Raw genomic sequence first — 16719 nt, 5'->3', positions numbered from 1 at the left:
GAGCATTCAACCTAACAGTAACAGTCCAGGGGATTGGAGGAGAGCATTCAACCTAACAGTAACAGTCCAGGGGATTGGAGGAGGGCATTCAACCTAACAGTTACAGTCCAGGGGATTGGAGGAGGGCATTCAACCTAACAGTAACAGTCCAGGGGATTGGAGGAGGGCATTCAACCTAACAGTAACAGTCCAGGGGATTGGAGGAGGGCATTCAACCTAACAGTTACAGTCCAGGGGATTGGAGGAGGGCATTCAACCTAACAGTAACAGTCCAGGGGATTGGAGGAGGGCATTCAACCTAACAGTAACAGTCCAGGGGATTGGAGGAGGGCATTCAACCTAACAGTTACAGTCCAGGGTATTGGTGGAGAGCATTGTAAATGCCTGTGAGCTTCAGGTCATAATGCATCAGGCCAGCCAGCCTTCAGTCAGGCCCAGTCTAGCCTCAGTTTCCAACCCCTTGAGAGGCACAATGCATTATAGTATACACTGACTATACCAAACATTAAGAACACCTTCCTAATATTGAGTTGCACCCCCTTTGCCCTCAGAACAGCCTACATTCTCAGGTCATGGACTCTACAAGGTGTTGAAAGCGTTCCACAGGGAGGCTGGCCCATGTTGACTCCAATGCTTCCCACTGTTGTGTCAAGTTGGCTGGATGTCCTTTGGTTGGTGGAACGTTCTTGATACACACAGGAAACTGTTGCGTGTGAAAAACCCAGCAGCGTTGCAGTTCTTGACACAAACCGGTACCCCTAGCACCTACTACCATACCCCCGTTCAAAGGCACTTAAATCTTTTGTCTTGCCCATTCACCCTCTGAATGGCACACATACACAATCCATGTCTCAAGGCTTAAAAATCCTTCTTTAACCTGTCTCCTCCCCTTCATCTACAAGTGGATTTAACAAGTGACATCAAAAAGGGATTGCTGTCACCTGGATTTACCTGCTCAGTCTATCACATGGAAAGAGCATGTGTTCATAATGTTTTGTATACTCAGTGAGGTTAGCCTCACAACCGGGGTCATATTCATTAGTGTACACCGTAGCAAAACGTTCTGCAACGGAAAATGTTTCGCAAAACAAAAACAAGAGTTTCTTATTGGACAAGTTCACATACTCCTTCCCCTTATCAGTCCGTTTTCTTCCATTTTGTGCCTAGTGAATACGACCCAGAGGAAGCCTCGTCGCTTCTTTCAGATAGTTGACACATTTTAGATCCAACATGGACACCTCCGTTTCCACCCGCTTGAGAGGCACAATGTAGGACAGACGAGAAAGTGAGAAACACGCACAGATAGGACAGCATACGTTTCATGTTGTCCTGAATGGAAGACAGAAGTCTTGTGTGAGGAACTCTGCGAGGGTTGATCCACTCCAGTGCAAGAAACATGAATGAGTCAGTCAGCAATGGCAACAGTCCCAATAGTTTCAGTGGGGGGGTTATCTGTCATTCCACAGTGTTACAGTACAACAACAACAGGCTAATGAAGCCTACATGGGCAACATAGCAACCACACTCATACGTACTGTACATCTTCAAATTCATCATTCATCTTCAATTCATTATTTGTTTGCAGACGGCCCAAAAGTTCAGGAGGACTCGTGGCCTAGGCACTATGTTTACTTTGACACACATATAATATGTACACACACACACACACAACATAAGATATCAGTTAAAACAGCAGATATGAAACCTTAGTTCTTTGGTTACCCCTGACGACATATCACAGTGACTTGGATAACCAATCCGGATATCAGTGAGTTATCAACACTAGAACATTCTGGATCCACACACCCCAGATGACAACTGTCTGTGACCACTACAAGGAGATCTGGTGTTTCAACAGGAATATGAGCTGCTGAGCTGATTCAATGATACTACGGTTAGATAAACACGTGTGGGTCATGTCTATCCATCTACACGCTCTCTAGCTAAAATAACACAGCAGAAAACTTGGATGTGTGCGTTTGACTTTCAGTGAACAACGATATTGAACGATGATATGCCTTCATAAAACGCACGGGACAGATATGTTAAAGGGAAAGCAGACGTTTATACCGACAGACAGAACACGTGATTGGATGTCTAGTGGATCAGAGGGAGGGTGAGAATGAGAGAAGAAGAGCTGGTTAATGGGGCTCAGCTGTTGAGCGCTGACAGCTGTCCCTGGTGTAGTAGGAACTGTTCTGGATCTGGGCCTGGTCTAGTAGGAACTGTTCTGGATCTGGGCCTGGTCTAGTAGGAACTGTTCTGGATCTGGGCCTGGTCTAGTAGGAACTGTTCTGGATCTGGGCCTGGTCTAGTAGGAACTGTTGTGGATCTTGGCCTGGTCTAGTAGGAACTGTTGTGGATCTGGGCCTGGTCTAGTAGGAACTGTTCTGGATCTGCCCCTGGTATAGTAGGAACTGTTGTGGATCTGGGCCTGGTCTAGTAGGAACTGTTGTGGATCTGGGCCTGGTCTAGTAGGAACTGTTCTGGATCTGGGCCTGGTGTAGTAGGAACTGTTCTGGATCTGGGCCTGGTGTAGTAGGAACTGTTCTGGATCTGGGCCTGGTCGAGAAGGAACTGTTCTGGATCTGGGCCTGGTCTAGTAGGAACTGTTGTGGATCTGGGCCTGGTCTAGTAGGAACTGTTCTGGATCTGGGCCTGGTCGAGTAGGAACTGTTCTGGATCTGGGCCTGGTCGAGTAGGAACTGTTCTGGATCTGGTGTAGTAGGAACTGTTCTGGATCTGGTCTAGTAGGAACTGTTGTGGATCTGGGCCTGGTCTAGTAGGAACTGTTCTGGATCTGGGCCTGGTCTAGTAGGAACTGTTCTGGATCTGGTCTAGTAGAAAGTTTTCTAGATCTTGGCCTGGTCTAGTAGGAACTGTTCTAGATCTGGGCCTGGTCTAGTAGAAACTGTTCTAGATCTTGGCCTGGTCTAGTAGGAACTGTTGTGGATTTGGGCCTGGTCGAGTAGGAACTGTTGTGGATCTGGGGACCCCCTGTAGATGATAGTCCTGGGTGGAAAGTCACTTTCCCCAAATTCCCAGGTTTTACAGAAATGCTGTTTGAGGATTCTGGAGTTCCTTCTTATTCCCTCCGGATTCTGGGAATATTCCAACCGGGATTCCTGGAAAGACTTGGAATTCGGGGAGTTTAGTGAATTTTATCGGACCAGGGGCTGGGGGTCTGTGGTGTCCATGGAGGGTGGTCCTCTAGTGAGACAGGAGGGCTTGACGAACTCCCCGTGGCCTGGAGGACAGCGGAAGTAAACCCTCCCCTGGACTGTCCCGTTGTGCTTGCCTGGACAGTGGAGACAGAGGGGATATTCAGGAGTCATGTGACCATTCACCATACATCTCAAACACATGACAGGTTCCTCACAGGTCCAATTATTGCCAGAGCACCAGCACTCTAAGAGTGACAGTCTCAAATGACAGTCTCACCCTATATAGTGCACTACTTTTGACCAGAGCACTATGGCTGCACCCTACATAGTGCACTACAGTAGATAAGGAATAGGGTACTGTTTGGGAGGCATCCCATTACATCATTATTACACATCATTTGATAACTAAACAGCCACTCACCCACAGCCAGGTCCAGCTGCACCCCGACCCAGATCCCCTTGGCGAACTCCACCCCGCCGACGTAGTGCACCGTGCCACTCCTCTTCCCCACCCATACCTGCTCCCCGGGAGCCATCCAGTCAGGCAGCTGGGCCACCGGAGAACCAGAGCCAGAGCCTTCGTCCCCGCTGCAGGAGTCCCCAGAGGCCTCAGTGCTGCTTGGGCTGGGACAGGGGCTCCCTGGAGGTAGGTCTCCCTGGATTGGCTCCTGGATCTGGGGCTCTTCTCCTGCTAGCTGGCCTGGGGGGTTGGAGGGGGGTGGGCAGGGCACGGCTATGCTGCCGACACACTGTTTGCCGTTGTGGAGGTGTGAGTGGGGCTGAGGGAGCCGGGCGGTACCGGTGTCAGATGTATGTTGTTGTGGTTGTGTGTTGATGAGGTCTTTGTCAGAGGTCTGGTGCCTGCTGCCAGAGCCCTCTTTCTCCTCCTCCGCTGGGACAGGGGATATGTGTGGTGTATCCCCAGGCTGGAAGTGTCCCAGCTCACCCAGATCCCCCATGCCGTCGTCGGCCCCCTTGAAGTCTGTAAACTCCTGGCTGACGCTGAGGACACACCTGCGGGGCCGCGGGGAGGGTGGCTGCTCTGAGCAGTTAGGAATACTGACAGGGGAGGAGGTGGTTTGGGGGTTGTGGAGGAGCTGGGAGGGGACGCCAGGGGGACACGCAGGGGTCTGGGTGTCACCCCACGGCGAGGCACTTCTGGTCTGGGCGCAGCCTCGGCCCGTGCTGGTGCAGTGGAAGGAGGGGGACTCGTGGGGGTGGAGGTTGTGGGTTTCCTGGTCAGGGTCATTTCTGTCTTGAGCCATTGCGGAGGCGCTGAGCTGGTCGGAGCTGTCGCTGGCGCCGAATGGCACGTCAGAGAGCGTGGCGTCCGAGGCACTGTGGGAGAAGTAACCGCTGGTGCAGCTGCTGGCAGTGGGGCTCCGTGGAGCCCCCTCTCTTTCCCCCCCTCCACCACCTCCCCGACCCCTCCTCAGCTCTCCCCTGCCTCCCGCCACACCCACCCCCCCCTCCTGGCTCTCCAGGGCAGCGTTGTACACCTCAAAGTTGGCAAAGTCCTCTGGGATGTAGGACTGGAAGCTGTGGAAGTCCTGAGGGCCCAGACCCAAACTCAGGGCCATGTCTGTCTCCTCCTCAGAGTCCTGGAATAGACACCACACAGAGACAGACAGACATCACACAGAGACAGACAGGGACACAGGACAGACACCACACAGAGACAGACAGACATCACACAGAGACAGACAGGGACACAGGATAGACATCACACAGACAGACAGGGACACAGGACAGACACCACACAGGGACAGACATCACACAGGGACAGACAGGGACACAGGATAGACATCACACAGACAGACACCACACAGGGACAGACATCACACAGGAACAGACAGGGACACGGGACAGACATCACACAGGGACAGACAGGGACACAGGACAGACAGGGACACAGGACAGACATCACACAGGGACAGACAGGGTCACAGGACAGACATCACACAGGGACAGACAGGGACACAGGACAGACAGGGACACAGGACAGACATCACACAGGGACAGACAGGGACACAGGACAGACATTACACAGGGACAGACAGGGACACAGGACAGACATTACACAGGGACACAGGACAGATATTACACAGGGACAGACAGGGACACAGGACAGACACCACACAGGGACAGACAGGGACACAGGACAGACATTACACAGGGACAGACAGGGACACAGGGCAGACACCACACAGACAGACAGGGACACAGGACAGACATTACACAGGGACAGACATGGACACAGGACAGACATTACACAGGGACAGACAGGGACACAGGACAGAACCCACCAGAGACAATGTCAGCTACTGTTTCTTTCTGCAGAGGAGCCTATCAGGGGAGCCTATCAGCGGAGCCTATCAGGGGAGCCTATCATGGAGGCTGGTGAGGGGGCTTGAATGGAGTGAATGGAATCAAATAAGTGTTTGATATGTTTGATGCCATTCAATGTTTTCCATTCCAGCTGTTACAAAGATGTCTACTGATTGAATGTGTCACCAGCCACCACTGGAGCCTACCACCATCACATGATATTAAAATGCATTGAGGACAGTGACTATAACCATGGATGGAGTGGTGGTTGGTTGAGATGATGTGGGAAGAAACATGAGCTGATGACATCATGCACTTCATGCCGAATTCACTTCAAGGCACCACGGTGTGTGTGTGTGTGTGTGTGTGTGTGTGTGTGTGTGTGTGTGTGTGTGTGTGCGTGTGTGTGTGTGTGTGTGTGTGTGTGTGTGTGACTTACAGCGGTGTGTGGCAGTGTGAGGCTGAGCTGCCTGCTGGTGCAGGTATTGAGGGTGAGGGTGGAGGGGGTGAGGGTGGTGGTGGAGGGGCTGCGGTGGCCCTCGCTGCCCGCTCTGGGCCTGCGCCAGGGGGCATGGCCGTGGCAGGGAGGGGGGAGCAGCACGGAGCTGTCCACACATGAGGAGCGCATGCTCTGCAGATGGGAGTCACACAGGAGGCATGCATGGAGCAGGTGAGTTAACATACATACATGCACAGTCCAGGACAGTCAATAGGCTGTAGAGTTAGTTAGTTAGTGGAACTGGTGATACAGACATGCTGGCCACATTGACTGGAAAAGCATGTGTATTAGATGAACATGGTTGGCATCCTAAATGTCATGCTAGTTCAGTGCAGCGCATCAGCGCTTTGGATGAGATGGTATCACAATAGATTTAGAGCATGGAGCTCCCCATTCACACAATAGATTTAGAGTATGGAGCTCCCATTCACACAATAGATTTAGAGCATGGAGCTCCCCATTCACACAATAGATTTAGAGTATGGAGCTCCCATTCACACAATAGATTTAGAGTATGGAGCTCCCATTCACACAATAGATTTAGAGCATGGAGCTGCCCATTCACACAATTGATTTAGAGCATGTAGCTCCCCATTCACAATAGATTTAGAGTATGGAGCTCCCCATTCACACAATAGATTTAGAGCATGGAGCTCCCCATTCACACAATAGATTTAGAGCATGGAGCTCCCCATTCACACAATAGATTTAGAGTATGGAGCTCCCCATTCACACAATAGATTTAGAGCATGGAGCTGCCCATTCACACAATAGATTTAGAGCATGTAGCTCCCCATTCACACAATAGATTTAGAGCATGGAGCTCCCCATTCACACAATAGATTTAGAGCATGGAGCTGCCCATTCACACAATTGATTTAGAGCATGTAGCTCCCCATTCACAATAGATTTAGAGTATGGAGCTCCCCATTCACACAATAGATTTAGAGCATGGAGCTGCCCATTCACAATAGATTTAGAGCATGGAGCTCCCCATTCACACAATATATTTAGAGCATGGAGCTCCCCATTCACACAATAGATTTAGAGCATGGAGCTGCCCATTCACACAATAGATTTAGAGCATGGAGCTGCCCATTCACAATAGATTTAGAGTATGGAGCTCCCCATTCACACAATAGATTTAGAGCATGGAGCTGCCCATTCACACAATAGATTTATAGCATGGAGCTCCCCATTCACACAATAGACTTAGAGTACGGAGCTCCCCATTCACACAATAGATTTAAAATATATGTGAGCAGATGACATTCAGTCAGAACAATCAGCAATCATCAGACAGGTTTAGTAGAATTAGTAGCTGTTGAATGTAGTAAATATCTGTCTGTGTGTACTGGATTCACTTAGAATGGGGAAAATGTCCTGTTTTCAATGACTACTACTGACGTATTGTCATACTGTCACATTGTAAAAAAGGAGGAATGTCACTGGACTTTGAATGAAGAGAAAGGATGGGAATGGCAGGGGAAGAGAAATAAGATGAAGAAGCAAAACACAGGAAACGAAATAAGGAAAGACAGAAAGAAAGAGAGGAGAGATAAAAAGGGGCCAGAGATGGCTAGAGAGAGAGATGGATGGATGGATAAAGAGAGAGAGAGGGGGATGGATGGATAAAGAGAGAGAGAGAGGGATGGATGGATGGATAAAGAGAGAGAGAGAGAGAGATGGATGGATAAAGAGAGAGAGAGAGAGATGGATGGATAAAGAGAGAGAGAGAGGGATGGAAGGATGGATAAAGAGAGAGAGAGAGGGAGGGATGGATAAAGAGAGAGAGAGAGAGAGGGAGGGATGGATGGATAAAGAGAGAGAGAGAGGGATGGATGGATGGATAAAGAGAGAAAGAGGGAGGGATGGATGGATAAAGAGAGAGAGAGAGGGATGGATGGATAAAGAGAGAGAGAGAGGGAGGGATGGATAAAGAGAGAGAGAGAGGGATGGATGGATGGATAAAGAGAGAGAGAGAGAGAGGGATGGATGGATAAAGAGAGAGAGGGATGGATGGATAAAGAGAGAGAGAGAGGGATGGAAGGATGGATAAAGAGAGAGAGAGAGGGAGGGATGGATAAAGAGAGAGAGAGAGAGAGGGAGGGATGGATGGATAAAGAGAGAGAGAGAGGGATGGATGGATGGATAAAGAGAGAAAGAGGGAGGGATGGATGGATAAAGAGAGAGAGAGAGGGATGGATGGATAAAGAGAGAGAGAGAGGGAGGGATGGATAAAGAGAGAGAGAGAGGGATGGATGGATAAAGAGAGAGAGAGAGGGATGGATGGATGGATAAAGAGAGAGAGAGGGATGGATGGATAAAGAGAGAGAGAGAGGGATGGATGGATAAAGAGAGAGAGAGAGGGATGGATGGATAAAGAGAGAGAGAGAGGGATGGATGGATAAAGAGAGAGAGAGAGGGATGGAGGGATGGATAAAGAGAGAGAGAGGGATGGATGGATAAAGAGAGAGAGAGAGAGAGGGATGGTTGTGGCCCATACCTCCTGTCCCAGTAGTGGTCGTGCCTCCAGGACTCTCTTGGTCTTGCTCTCCTCTCTGACCGGCAGCAGAGACTTGAGGAACTTGGGCGTCTGGGGAGAGAGGGCCTTGAACGGGCTGGAGTTGAAGAAGGTGGGGCTCTCTGGTACCAGACCTGAGCGGGAACGCAGTAGTAAAAACAAACATCATAGCTCTTTAAATTCTACATTTAGAATGCTTTTTAGTCCTATACTATTCTTAATCTGTATCTGGGAAACCAGCCATTGAGTTCCTTTCACAGTCCTCACACGGCAGGATGGCCTGGAGGTTTTCCTGACTGAGAAACACTCAGGGTCCTAAATATGATCTAAAACAAGAGTTTCCTGGTCAGGCCTCCTGGTCCCAACTATAGCTGGACTTGATGTTGTTGATTTGTGGTTGTTTACCGTGATTCTCTGTCTTGTTTCTGAGTGGCGTCCCACACAGAGAACCACCGTCCTGGGGAGCGCAGTCAGAGACATCCTGATGAAGGTCACAATGGTCCTGGAGGACCAGACAGACAGGTTAGAGTCACAATGTCCTGGAGGACCAGACAGACAGACAGGTTAGAGTCACAATGGTCCTGGAGGACCAGACAGACAGGTTAGAGTCACAATGGTCCTGGAGGAGGACCAGACAGACAGTATTATTAGACATTTCCATTCTATGGGTTAGATCAGTAGACCTACAGTAAGAGATCCACGAGACAGACTGTTTAAAAAGAGTCATCCTGCTGTACTGTACCTTCCAGTCTACATCCTCCCAGCCAATCAGGTCTGTTTACAATAATGAACCATCCTACTGTACTGTACCTTCCAGTCTACATCCTCCCAGCCAATCAGGTCTGTTTATAATAATGAACCATCCTACTGTACTGTACCTTCCAGTCTACATCCTCCCAGCCAATCAGGTCTGTTTACAATAATGAACCATCCTACTGTACTGTACCTTCCAGTCTACATCCTCCCAGCCAATCAGGTCTGTTTATAATAATGAACCATCCTGCTGTACTGTACCTTCCAGTCTACATCCTCCCAGCCAATCAGGTCTGTTTATAATAATGAACCATCCTACTGTACTGTACCTTCCAGTCTACATCCTCCCAGCCAATCAGGTCTGTTTATAATAATGAACCATCCTGCTGTACTGTACCTTCCAGTCTACATCCTCCCAGCCAATCAGGTCTGTTTATAATAATGAACCATCCTACTGTACTGTACCTTCCAGTCTACATCCTCCCAGCCAATCAGGTCTGTTTATAATAATGAACCATCCTACTGTACTGTACCTTCCAGTCTACATCCTCCCAGCCAATCAGGTCTGTTTATAATAATGAACCATCCTACTGTACTGTACCTTCCAGTCTACATCCTCCCAGCCAATCAGGTCTGTTTATAATAATGAACCTACTGTACTGTACCTTCCAGTCTCCATCCTCCCAGCCAATCAGGTCTGTTTATAATAATGAACCTACTGTACTGTACCTTCCAGTCTCCATCCTCCCAGCCAATCAGGTCTGTTTATAATAATGAACCATCCTACTGTACTGTACCTTCCAGTCTCCATCCTCCCAGCCAATCAGATCTGTTTTGCTGCAGGAAGTCTAGAAGACAACAGCAAGCGATCACTAATTCTCACTGACACACACATTTCTGTCTTACGTGCTGTACGTTGGGGGTGCTGGTGTGTGTGTGTGTGTGTCTTACGTGCTGTACGTTGGCGGTGCTGGTGTGTGTGTGTGTGTGTGTCTTACGTGCTGTATGTTGGGGGTGCTGGTGTGTGTGTGTGTCTTACGTGCTGTACGTTGGGGGTGCTGGTGTGTGTGTGTGTGTCTTACGTGCTGTACGTTGGGGGTGCTGGTGTGTGTGTGTGTGTCTTACGTGCTGTATGTTGGGGGTGCTGGTGTGTGTGTGTGTGTGTCTTACGTGCTGTACGTTGGGGGTGCTGGTGTGTGTGTGTGTGTGTCTTACGTGCTGTACGTTGGGGGTGCTGAAGCTCCTTCTGATGTTTCTCCCTTTAACAGACAGAGCTTCCTTCACCGTCACCGCCTGATGACATCAATCAAACAAACTTTATTGTCCCCAGAGAGAAATGTGGATGGCAGTGATCCATCTAGAAACTGCCGTTACACAAACCACACAGGATTCACACACATCTAAACTCATGGACGAAAATAACATAATTTACCATGTGTAACAGCAAGAGGCAGTACGATTCAACAGCGTGAACTGTGTGTGTGTGTAGTGTGTGAATTGTGTGTGTGTGAAGTGTGTGTGTGTGAGAGGCACCTGTCTGAGTCTCTCCAGGCTCAGTATATTCTCCACCTCCAGAAGTCCTCTGGTGTATTGCTCTATGTAGGTCTGTCCATCCTGACTCTCCTCACCGTCTGCCCTCGCTGCCATCAGGGCCAGAGTCTCTCTCTCCTCAGGCTCCTCAGACGCCTGAATACAACATTATCATATTACAATACAAGACAACATTATCATATTACAATACAACCCAATATTATCATATTACAATACAACACAATATTATCATATTACAATACAACACAATATTATCATATTACAATACAACACAATATTATCATATTACAATACAACACAATATTATCATATTACAATACAACACAATATTATCATATTACAATACAACACAATATTATCATATTACAATACAACACAATATTATCATATTACAATACAACACAATATTTGTCACGCCCTGACCTTAGAGATCCCTGTTATGTTATTCTCTATATGTTGATTAGGTCAGGGTGTGACTAGGGTGGGTACTCTAGTTTTTGTATATCTATGTTAGCTTTTTCTTTGTTGGCCTAGTATGGTTCCCAATCAGAGGCAGCTGTCTATCGTTGTCTCTGATTGGGGATCATACTTAGGCAGCCCTTTTTCCCAACTTCAGTTGTGGGATCTTGTCTTTGTTTGGTTGCATGTATTTTGCAAGAAGAAGGTTTTCGTTCGTTGTGTTGTTTATTGTTTTTTTCGCTGGTTCACATTTAAATACAGTATGATGAACCCAAATCACGCTGCGCCTTGGTCTACCCTTAACGACGAACGTTACAATATCATCATATTAATATACAACACAATATGATATATTACAATACAACACAATATGATTATATTATAAGAGAGTTTACCAAACTGTGTCCTAGGGTGGTAAAGCTGTCTAAGAAAGTTAACCAAACTGTGTCCTAGGGTGGTATAGCTGTCTAAGAAAGTTAACCAAACTGTGTCCTAGGGTGGTAAAGCTGTCTATGAGAGTTAACCAAACTGTGTCCTAGGGTGGTAAAGCTGTCTAAGAAAGTTAACCAAACTGTGTCCTAGGGTGGTAAAGCTGTCTAAGAAAGTTAACCAAACTGTGTCCTAGGGTGGTAAAGCTGTCTAAGAAAGTTAACCAAACTGTGTCCTAGGGTGGTAAAGCTGTCTAAGAAAGTTAACCAAACTGTGTCCTAGGGTGGTAAAGCTGTCTAAGAAAGTTAACCAAACTGTGTCCTAGGGTGGTATAGCTATCTATGAGAGTTAACCAAACTGTGTCCTAGGGTGGTAAAGCTGTCTAAGAGAGTTTACCAAACTGTGTCCTAGGGTGGTAAAGCTGTCTAAGAGAGTTTACCAAACTGTGTCCTAGGGTGGTAAAGCTGTCTAAGAAAGTTAACCAAACTGTGTCCTAGGGTGGTAAAGCTGTCTATGAGAGTTAACCAAACTGTGTCCTAGGGTGGTAAAGCTGTCTAATAAAGTTAACCAAACTGTGTCCTAGGGTGGTAAAGCTGTCTAAGAAAGTTAACCAAACTGTGTCCTAGGGTGGTATAGCTGTCTAAGAAAGTTAACCAAACTGTGTCCTAGGGTGGTAAAGCTGTCTATGAGAGTTAACCAAACGGTGTCCTAGGGTGGTATAGCTGTCTTAGAAAGTTAAACAAACTGTGTCCTAGGGTGGTAAAGCTGTCTAAGAGAGTTTACCAAACTGTGTCCTAGGGTGGTAAAGCTATCTATGAGAGTTAACCAAACTGTGTCCTAGGGTGGTAAAGCTGTCTAAGAGAGTTTACCAAACTGTGTCCTAGGGTGGTAAAGCTGTCTAAGAAAGTTAACCAAACTGTGTCCTAGGGTGGTAAAGCTGTCTAAGAGAGTTTACCAAACTGTGTCCTAGGGTGGTAAAGCTGTCTAAGAGAGTTAACCAAACTGTGTCCTAGGGTGGTAAAGCTGTCTAAGAGAGTTTACCAAACTGTGTCCTAGGGTGTTAAAGCTGTCTAAGAAAGTTAACCAAACTGTGTCCTAGGGTGGTAAAGCTGTCTAAGAAAGTTAACCAAACTGTGTCCTAGGGTGGTATAGCTGTCTAAGAGATTTAACAATGTAGTCATGTTATTTTCTACTCCCTGTATATAGATAGCCATGTTATTTTCTACTTCCTGTATATAGCCATGTTATTTTCTACTTCCTGTATTTAGCCATGTTATTTTCTACTTCCTGTATATAGCCATGTTATTTTCTACTTCCTGTATATAGCCATGTTATTTTCTATTCCCTGCATATAGCCATGTTATTTTCTATTCCCTGTAAATAGTCATGTTATTTTCTACTTCCTGTATATATCCATGTTTTTTCTACTTCAGGTATTTAGCCATGTTATTTTCTACTTCCTGTATATAGCCATGTTATTTTCTACTTCCTGTATATAGCCATGTTATTTTCTATTCCCTGTATATAGCCATGTTATTTTCTACTTCCTGTATATAGCCATGTTATTTTCTACTTCCTGTATATAGCCATGTTATTTTCTAATTCCTGTATATAGCCATGTTATTTTCTACTTCCTGTATATAGATAACCATGTTATTTGTACTTGTTATTTGTACTTGTTATTCACTGTCACAATGTTTTATTTTATCTTTAATTCTGCATTGTTGGAAAAGGACCCGTAAGGAAGCATTTCACAGTTAGTCTACACCTGTTGTCTACCAACATGTGACACATAACCTTTGACTTGATATAAAATACAACCTGTCCTATTAAATAAACCTAAAACATGTGAGAAGGAGGACTCCCTCACTCCTTAAAAAAAATTAATGAACAATACTTTTATTTTACCATTATCTCTGGAAACCAAAAATGGAAATAAAAATAGTTTGTAACTTTATTTGGATACTAGTCCCCTGCAGATGGTTTAGACTAGTTATTGTTGGTATATTTAACACACTGACATCACACAGTAACAGTGAAGCTGTTTACCTTTGGTATATTTAACACACTGACATCACACAGTAACAGTGAAGCTGTTAACATTTGGTATATTTAACACACTGACATCACACAGTAACAGTGAAGCTGTTAACATTTGGTATATATTTAACACACTGACATCACACAGTAACAGTGAAGCTGTTAACATTTGGTATATTTAACACACTGACATCACACAGTAACAGTGAAGCTGTTAACATTTGGTATATTTAACACACTGACATCACACAGTAACAGTGAAGCTGTTTACCTTTGGTATATTTAACACACTGACATCACACAGTAACAGTGAAGCTGTTTACCTTTGGTATATTTAACACACTGACATCACACAGTAACAGTGAAGCTGTTTACCTTTGGTATATTTAACACACTGACATCACACAGTAACAGTGAAGCTGTTTACCTTTGGTATATTTAACACACTGACATCACACAGTAACAGTGAAGCTGTTTACCTTTGGTATATTTAACACACTGACATCACACAGTAACAGTGAAGCTGTTTACCTTTGGTATATTTAACACACTGACATCACACAGTAACAGTGAAGCTGTTTACCTTTGGTATATTTGACAGGATCTCATAGGTGACTCCACAGGAGTACAGTGTGTTCTTCAAGGACATCCGTCTCTTCAGACTCTGGGTGAAGCTCTACGGCAGAGAAAAACAACATGGAATAAAAAAAGACTATATTTTAAGGCATCCTCATGAAAGCCTGCCTGTTCTGCACATTGAGTAACAGGCTGCAAGACAGAGAGAGTTACAGGGCCGGATTCCCGGACAGAGGTGAAACCCAGTCCTAGCATGCCTGTTAGTCAGGACTAGGCTTAATCTGGGTCGGGGAAACCGGGCTGTTTCTCAAATCTAATCTAATTATGTGCTGTCAGCCATGTCAGTAGTCACCAGGTCGGTCAGTGCTGTTTGTTGTAGATGTTGACAGATGTTTGTCTGTCTGTCAGTCTGTGTGTGTGTCTGTCTGTCAGTCTGTGTGTCAGTCTGTGTGTGTGTCTGTCAGTCTGTGTGTGTGTGTGTGTCTGTCAGTCTGTGTGTGTGTGTGTCTGTCAGTCTGTGTGTGTGTGTGTCTCCAGTCCAGTCAGTGCAGACCTGTTTGTTGTAGATGTTGACAGCGATCCTCTTGCGGACCACCAGTTCCATGGAGGCAGGATGGCTGAGCTGCACCGTGGCTTTAATGATCACGTAGATACGCTCGTTGGGTGACGTCACGCGGTTTAGGTGCACAGAGTCGTGGATGGATGAGTCCCAGGAGCACACCACTGACACCTGGTGGCAGGAGGACAGATGACAGGAGGTATTTACACGCTACACTGCACGGTGGAAAACACTCACAACTATTATTCTTAGGGTTGCAAAATTCCAGTAAGTTTCCCAAAATTATTCTCAGGTTTCACAAAATCCTGATTGGAGGACTTCTGGGTTTCCTGCATATTTCCTCCTGATTGCGGAAATCTTCCAACCAGGATTTCTGGAAAACGGGAAGTGGCCAGTGCACGCGCGCACACTCCCTCTTGTACAGCTAACCTTGTGGGGACACACAATTCAGTCTAATTCAAAATCAAATTTCCCCTAACCCCTAACCCGTACTTTTACCCTAACCTAACCTTAACCTTAAACCTAACCCTAGGTCCTAACCTTAACCCTAAATCTAACCCTAGTTCCTAACCCTAGCTCCTAACCCTAAACTTAGCTCCTATCCCTAGTTCCTAAACCTAAACCTAGCTCCTAACCCTAGTTCCTAAACCTAACCCTAGCTCCTAACCCTAAACCTAACCATAGCTCCTAACCATAACCCTAGCTCCTAACCTTAACTTAACCTTAACCCTAAACCTAACCCTAGCTCCTAACCCTAAACCTAACCCTAGCTCCTAACCCTAAACCTAACCCTAGCTCCTAACCCTAAACCCAACCCTAGCTCCTAACCCTAAACCTAACCCTAGCTCTTAACGCTAAACCTAGATCCTAACCCTAACCCTAGCTCCTAACCCTTAACGTAACCTTAACCCTAAACCCCATAGAAATAGCATTTGACCTCGTGGGGACCAACAAAATGTTCCCAGTAGGTCAGAAAAAAATTTGCTCCCCACAATATTTTTTTGTGGGACTTCTGGTCCCCACAAGAATAGTTAAACACATCCACACACACACAGACACGGTACTCTACCTCGTCATCACTGTGTCTGATGATTGGCAGGTAGAAAAACTGGCTGCCGTGCTCCTTGGGCAGGATAGAGTTAACCCCGGCAGCGTTGGGTCCCGTTAACTGTTGATTCACTGTCAGGTTGTCTGCTGTAGAGGTGACAGAGACACACAGAGTCTGATGTTAGATCCTGTTAACTGTTGATTCACTGTCAGGTTGCTGTAGAGGTGACAGAGACACACAGAGTCTGATGTTAGATCATGTTAACTGTTGATTCACTGTCAGGTTGTCTGCTGTAGAGGTGACAGAGACACACAGAGTCTGATGTTAGATCCTGTTAACTGTTGATTCACTGTCAGGTTGCTGTAGAGGTGACAGAGACACACAGAGTCTGATGTTAGATCCTGTTAACTGTTAATTCACTGTCAGGTTGTCTGCTGTAGAGGTGACAGAGACACAGAGTCTGATGTTAGATCCTGTTAACTGTTGATTCACTGTCAGGTTGTCTGCTGTAGAGGTGACAGAGACACAGAGTCTGATGTTAGATCATGTTAACTGTTGATTCACTGTCAGGTTGCTGTAGAGGTGACAGAGACACAGAGTCTGATGTTAGATCATGTTAACTGTTGATTCACTGTCAGGTTGCTGTAGAGGTGACAGAGACACAGAGTCTGATGTTAGATCATGTTAACTGTTGATTCACTGTCAGGTTGTCTGCTGTAGAGGTGACAGAGACACAGAGTCTGATGTTAGATCCTGTTAACTGTTGATTCACTGTCAGGTTGTCTGCTG

The 16719-nt window shown here is 46.3% G+C and overlaps 1 protein-coding gene across 3 annotated transcripts in view; it reads right to left on the bottom strand.

Annotated features, from left to right (window-relative positions):
- Nucleotides 1-6: 6 nt before the first annotated feature.
- Nucleotides 7-16719, bottom strand: part of LOC129844832 (kinesin-like protein KIF13A) — a 230719-nt gene continuing 214006 nt past the window's right edge. For 2 of the 3 annotated variants that reach the window (XM_055912980.1, XM_055912981.1), the window contains 11 exons: nucleotides 15952-16076; nucleotides 14877-15053; nucleotides 14331-14423; nucleotides 10802-10954; nucleotides 10484-10561; nucleotides 10066-10116; nucleotides 8921-9017; nucleotides 8498-8649; nucleotides 5932-6123; nucleotides 3586-4765; nucleotides 7-3298 (listed from right to left, as the gene is read on the bottom strand). In XM_055912980.1, the coding sequence (XP_055768955.1) occupies nucleotides 3162-3298; nucleotides 3586-4765; nucleotides 5932-6123; nucleotides 8498-8649; nucleotides 8921-9017; nucleotides 10066-10116; nucleotides 10484-10561; nucleotides 10802-10954; nucleotides 14331-14423; nucleotides 14877-15053; nucleotides 15952-16076 (2435 nt within the window). In that variant the 3' untranslated portion in view covers nucleotides 7-3161. The remainder of the gene's footprint in view (nucleotides 3299-3585; nucleotides 4766-5931; nucleotides 6124-8497; nucleotides 8650-8920; nucleotides 9018-10065; nucleotides 10117-10483; nucleotides 10562-10801; nucleotides 10955-14330; nucleotides 14424-14876; nucleotides 15054-15951; nucleotides 16077-16719) is intronic. The other variant, XM_055912982.1, reaches the window with a different exon arrangement.

This window comes from Salvelinus fontinalis, unplaced genomic scaffold (assembly GCF_029448725.1).
Source record: "Salvelinus fontinalis isolate EN_2023a unplaced genomic scaffold, ASM2944872v1 scaffold_0236, whole genome shotgun sequence".
NCBI lineage: Eukaryota > Metazoa > Chordata > Actinopteri > Salmoniformes > Salmonidae > Salvelinus > Salvelinus fontinalis.
Note: the sequence above shows the minus strand (reverse complement) of the source record. Positions and strands in the feature narration are given on the sequence as shown.